Raw genomic sequence first — 6,464 nt, 5'->3', positions numbered from 1 at the left:
AGACAATACAAGATGGAATTCAGAGCAAGCCAATGGTGCACAGCAGTTGCTGTTTTAGAGGTCCCTAGCACCACGGATTTCTATCCCCGCAAGCTGGAAAAGGGAATGTTTTTCATCTGTGGGGATAGAGCATATCCAGGAATCCCTTCTTGTCTGGTTGGAGGTCCGTGCACTCTGGGGCGCCTTTCCCTTGTTTCCCCCAACATGACTCAAATTCCAATCGGGCAAACGAAAAGTGAAACAAAAATTACTAAACGGAGTGCAAGTCAATTTGATGAACATTGTGATGCCGAAATTTACCATACGGCAAAATCGAAAAGGGTTGCCGTCTCTGTGTTCCTACCATGGGTAGCAGCAGCCAAAGCATTGAGTGAATTAGGCAATTTGGAATGCTGGGTGACGAAGCAGGCAAGTTTAACATCAGCAGCCTTGAGTGACCTGCTTGCAGACGAGGAAATTACCAGGAAAGCCACCCTGCAAAACAGGGCAGCTATCGATTTCCTGCTGTTGGCACATGGGCATGGATGCAAAGAATTTGAGGGATTGTGTTGCTTTAACTTGTCCTCAAAAGGCCAAAGTGTTCAATCGTCCATCCGGGAGATGAGAAACTTCATTGGCAGCGTGAAGCAGAAGAATGAGGACTGGTTCAAGGGCATGTTTAAGGGCTGGGATCTTTCTGGGTGGGTATTGTCCCTTCTAAAGGACATTTGTTATTTTGTAGTTGCAATCTTTTTAGTTTTGATATTATTTGGGATTTTCAAGCGAATCATTTTTAGCATTGCTTCCTCCAAGTTTGCAGCCTCCGCACCTGTTGTGGTTGCTGCTGCCACCATGGGAGGAGAATGGTGGGAAGATGGAAAACAAAACAACACTGCAGTTTGATAGCCGCAGTTTCTCCTTCCCCCAAAGCTCCGTTCATTTTATTAAACAAAAAAGAGGGAGATGTTGCAGTGTGCAGCTACGCAAACGGAGCAAAAAGGCTTTGTGAGTTTGAGATGGGAGCTTCTATTTCCTAAACCTAAAGCTGGAGTTTCTATTCTGTATTTTTACATGTATTCATCCTCCCCCCTGGAGTTATTTGTTGCATCCTGGAGTTTGGGTTTAGATTAGGGTTTTTAATTTATGTTAAAATAAGTCAAGTTCTGTAATCCTGTGTTTCCCCCGTGTTGTTCCCCCCTGCGGTTTCTGGCCCTACGCTGCCTGCTGCCGGGTCTTCCCCCTGTGCCGCTCCTGTAACCACCCTGCCGTCCGGCCCCAGGAAACCCCGTGCTGGCCACCCCAAGCCACACGATCCCGCTCAGCCCGAGGCTCAGTGCCCGCCCCTGCGGGGTTCTCTGGTTGGTCGCTGTTGCTGGCGTCACCGCCACGGCAGCCGCCCCTATTGGGGCCCCTATTGGGCGGCAGGCCGTGGATCCTCTCGCCCCGCCCCTCCATAAAACCCTATCCCGCCGGCACGCAGGCGCCATTTTCTCCCATGAGAGTGACGGGAGCGGTCGCGTCTTTCCATCGAACCGCGCCACATGACCAATAAACCGTTCCTGCCAAGCACGGAGTAAATGGACAAATTCCTTACCTCTTTACTGGACCCCTAGTGCACAGTAACAGAGGCTGGCCAGCCCATGCGCCCGAGACACGGAGCCGTGTCCGGGAACCCGTGGCAGCAAACCCCGGCAGCACGTGGAAGCTACGCCACAGCCGGGCTCCCAAGAGCTGCGTGCAGCCGGGGAGAGCGAAAACCCACGCCGCAGTTATTCCCATTGGATTTGACCTATAATGTATTCACACTGGGCATTGTTCTATTGGTCTCACCTTATCTCTTATTTTCCCTATAAAACCTTTGTCTGGACCCCAGATCGGGGTCACTTGTACGTGCGGCGATCGGGCAAATACAACTTACTTTGGACTGCACAACAAGCGTCCAATCTCTTGAGTCTCTTTATCCCGGTCTTGCTCGCGCTCTCTAAACAACTCTGTCCGTATCAGACGAACCCACAAAAGTGTTTGTTGCCTCTCTCTCTCTCCGGTAGTTCCCAGAAGCGCCTGGCCAGTGCTCCGGGAAAGTGTAACCGGGCGAAAACAAGGAAGTCGGAGAGAGGAGAAAAGAAAAAAAAAGCAACACTCACACTCTTCTCAACACTGTGTAAATCTTGGCACCACTTATCAGTAAGTTCCTGGGGTTTTGCTCTGGTCACACAAGAGCTGTAATTTGCCCCTAGCCAGCAGAAAATTAGGGACTAGTAAGTGCAAAAACATTCATTGTAGGACAGGGATTTTTTGTTGGCAGAGGTGTAAAAACACTGTTTAACACTCACCCACCCCACATGTTCCATCCAGCCATCCCTCAGTGCTGCCACTTCTACAACTGTGAACAAAATGTTAACACTGCACTTTCTGTAACAGGTTTCTAAAAATCAAGGAGCTGACGGTATCTGCTTTTCTGCTTCTGAAAATCACAGTGGGATGCCATCACATCCCTGCTGCTACACACAAAACTCTGGAAGAAGAGTGTGTCCAACTGGGCATGGCTCTGTCACCTCCTTGCTGAAGGTGCTGCTCCTTGCAGGGGAGCTCCAGCAGCCAGTGAAATGGGAATAAAGCTCACAAGATGGCCAGTGGCTGGACACACTCTTCTCCCAGAGCTTGTGTTGTGTGTAGCAGCAGGGGCTCCTGCCACCCTGCAATGATATCCCTCTGTAATTTTCAGCAGCAGAACAGCAGATACCTTCATCATATATATGGTAGTCCTGTTCACAGCTATGCCTTTACATTAAAAACTGACCTGGGAAGACAGAGCACCTAAAGCTTCAGCAGTCCTGGTGGTGATGCTTTTACAGAGATTTTTTGTAGCCGTTGAGGAGGCTTGAGCATGTAACCCACACTGATGACACTGACTCCACCAATTTGTCCATGATGTTTTTTGCAGTGTGCAAGACCTGACTACCTAATCCTTAAAAAAGTGAAACCATAGATATTTCTTCCATAGAAATACTCTGGTTGTTACAGCTTAAACATGTCCTTAAGCATTTTCCCTGCCTCTGCTTGCATTACTCCCTGAGAGGCACCAGCCTGCTGGCCCACTAGCTGGCTGAGGGTGGGTTGGGGTTGATGAGCTGCTCCTTTTCCTCCAAAGGGCCAAGGCCATCCTCTCCCTCCAGCACACTGCTGGGACAGACAAGCACAAGCTGCCTGGAGAGTATCTCTTCCCAGCACTGAAAGAATTACTGAGTTCCCCCATGACGTAAACCCCCAAGAAATGCTGGCAGCTTCATGCATGGCACAAAAAAGAGGAGGAATGATGGCCTTTTGCAAGAAATTCATCTTTATTGAAGCAAACATGAGTCACATGAGCTGCCAGCTGGCCTGAGGAATAACAATAGCAGTGGCCTGAGAGTAGCAGCTGGAGCTCACAAGGGAGATTGTCTCTTTCTGAATATATGTGATGATACATATACATGTATAAGTGAATACTTCCCCACTAGAAAGTGCATAAGCTGGGAAGTGCATATCATACCCAATTCCCTGCCAGACTGAGGTGTGGTGACTGCCAGGAGGTAGCTTGAATATACACTGTGGCAGTTTGAACTTCATCCTGCTTCCAGTGAAGTCAACAGTGAAGCTCTGCTGGTTCCAAGGGCATGGAATGAGAAGTGACAGCCCTCCACAACACAACTCTTTCCAATGCAAGGTATTTGCAGCCCAGATTAAAATGCCAGCCAGATGCTGTGGGCTGTACTGCTGTTCTTGTACATGAAGCAGCCCCTGCCAGAGGGCCAGGACTCGTCCTGGACATCAGCACAGGGTTGTCCATGTGTATCTCAGTAAACAATTGCTACTTACAATTTTTCATGCCTAAAAGCCACTATGTATGAGAGAAGTGAAAGCTGTTGCTGGCTCAACAGATATTTTACACAGCCATATAATTTACAGCAGGTGCTACATATATTGCAATGATGGGTTTCAGCTCAGAAGCTGCTCTGTCTCCTCAATATGAGGGCACAGCATGCCAGGGAACTGTTGTTTCAGCTAGACTGACAGCCTTTTACAAATTGTTTATTATTCATAAAGTGATGTAAAAAGGATGTGGAGTTGGACATTGTATTGTTTGACCTGGCTGGAGATCAGTCCTGTTCTCTTATAGATTTAAGCTTCTGTTTGTGTGTGTAATATCAAAGTCCTTTCACCACAAGAGCACAGTGGGTTAGCAAAGCCTGATAAACATAGAGCTGGGGCCAGAAGTTACAGAATCACACAATCAGCCAGGCTGGAAAAGACCTTGGAGATCACCAAGTTCAACCTATGACCTAACACCATTTTATCAACTAAACCATGCCACGGAGTGACATATCCAGTCTTTTTTTAAACACCTCCAGGGACAGTGACTCCACCACCTCCCTGGGCAGCCCATTCCAATGCCCAATCTCTTCTTCTGTGAAGAATTTTTCTCTAATGTTAAGCTAAACTTCCCCTGGCACAGCTGAAGACTGTGTCCTCTCATCCTGTCACTAGCTGCCTGGGAGAAGAGACCAACCACCACCTGGCTACACCCTTCTTTCAGGCAGTTGTAGAGAGTAATATGGTCACCCCGAGACTCCTTTTTTCCAGGCTAAATAACCCCAGCTCCCTCAGCTCTTCACAGGGTTTGTGTTCTAGACCCCTCACCAGCCTTCTGGCCCTTCTCTGTGTTTGAGCATCCCAACATCCTTCCTAAATAAAGGAGCCCAGAATTAGACAGAGGTGTGGCTTAACAAGCCCCTGTGAAATCAGTGTGGCATCAAGATTTAGGAGGCTGACTAAATCCTAAGAATAATAAAAAAAAAAGTTGTATTGCATTAGCAAGGAGGAATAAGAGGAATAACAGAAATATGTCCTTCTGTTGGTCAGTTGTTTCAAAGCTCATTCACTACTTTCTGACATTTTGTCCTGATCTCTACCAAAAGTTCTATAAATTTGGCAGCATTTGAAAATGGGAAAACTAGCTGACAGTCATTGGATGCCTGTGTACCCCAGCATGATCAGAAACATGCCCAAAGTTAATCATTGCACGTGTCCAGGCTGGGAGAGCACATTTCCCATCAGTGGTGACACACTTCCTGTCATTTATTTACTGATAGTGCAACATTGATCCTGGGCTGCTATCCAAAGCCATCTTCCTAAAAACATTGCATCTTTGGGGGTCACAGGGAACTGCTCAGATGACAGCACGAGAGAAGTTTGGTGTAATGCTGTGATTTTTGCTGGGTTTTTCTCTCCATTTGGTTGTAAAGAACTCTTTGTGTCCTTCTTGTGGAGCCACAGCCCGTACGTCTCCCATTGAGGGAATCTGCATCTCTGAGCTCAGTAGTAGTGCAGGAAAGGGAAATGTGTGACACACATCCCACCACCTGACCCCACGAAATACCTTCCCAGGGCATTTTGTGGGTAACTTCAGAATCTTCCTGTGCCAAGAGCTGGCTCTGCCTGTTAGGGATGCCCAGGCATCAGGTTTCTACCTCTCTCTCAGGATGTATTTGCCTTTCCGGTACAGGTTGCTGCTGAAGTGGATGGAGAACCAGAGGAATGAAGTTAGGAACATCCCATAAACCTAAAAGGAAATAAATGAGATAGGCATTCAATTATGTGTGTAACTGATTATGATGCTCCATCTGTGCAAATAAGCAATCATAAATATTGCCTGTTGTCACATTTTTCTGAGGATACCTGGTTTTCAGTGAAGTGCTGAACACCATTTCTGACATGGAAGTTTAAAAAAAAAGCAACACATGGTTAAAACATCTGATTGGAATTAGTATAGCAGAGCTCAAACCTGGCCCTAAAAATACCAAGAAATAATATGAAACCAGGAAATTCAGATTTAATTCCTGCCACAGAACATTCCTCTATGCAAACAAACATACCTCCCTCATAATAGTAGCCTTTTGAAAAGATACCATAGGAAGAAAAGACCACAACCCATGTCTTATTTGAAGAAAAAAAACCAACAAAACAAACAGAAAAACACCTAAACCAACCCCAAACAGTTATGAATGCAGAGGACAGTGTACTTCCTCTCTATTGTAATATTCTGCCTGGCATATCACACATCAGGATTAACACAAGTAACAAATCCAGGGTAAGGCTGCTGTGGGAAGGATAATGAGGGCTGTAACAATGTGCTCTTTCTTCAAGTATGCCCTAATGTGCTAATGCCTTTGCTTGCAGCTTGATCTGGGGGTGTGTGTACATTGTTGACTGAGGGACAGTGACATCAGAGCAGCTATAGCCCTCTTTATGTGCTTCCTTTGCATCCTGCCATCACAATAGTGAACTGTGCTGAGAGATTTCCTCTAGCACAGGCTTCAAAGACAGCTGCCTTATCTGGCTATAGCATCAAGCTGTGAAAAAAGTATATCTATTATAAAAGTGCTCCCGCTTTTATCTGAATATAGCTGCAGTGAAATTCTCCCTATACTTGAGAAAAATTGGAA

The 6,464-nt window shown here is 46.6% G+C and overlaps 1 protein-coding gene across 3 annotated transcripts in view; it reads right to left on the bottom strand.

Annotated features, from left to right (window-relative positions):
* Nucleotides 1-3,335: 3,335 nt before the first annotated feature.
* The window catches only part of TSPAN32 (tetraspanin 32), a 30,651-nt gene continuing 27,522 nt past the window's right edge, over nt 3,336-6,464 (bottom strand). For all 3 annotated transcript variants that reach the window (XM_053946847.1, XM_053946848.1, XM_053946849.1), the window contains one exon: nt 3,336-5,581. In XM_053946847.1, the coding sequence (XP_053802822.1) occupies nt 5,486-5,581 (96 nt within the window). In that variant the 3' untranslated portion in view covers nt 3,336-5,485. The remainder of the gene's footprint in view (nt 5,582-6,464) is intronic.

The sequence above is a fragment of the Vidua chalybeata genome, chromosome 6 (genome assembly GCF_026979565.1).
Source record: "Vidua chalybeata isolate OUT-0048 chromosome 6, bVidCha1 merged haplotype, whole genome shotgun sequence".
Taxonomy (NCBI): Eukaryota; Metazoa; Chordata; class Aves; order Passeriformes; family Viduidae; genus Vidua; species Vidua chalybeata.
This window is presented reverse-complemented; position numbering and strand designations above follow the sequence as displayed.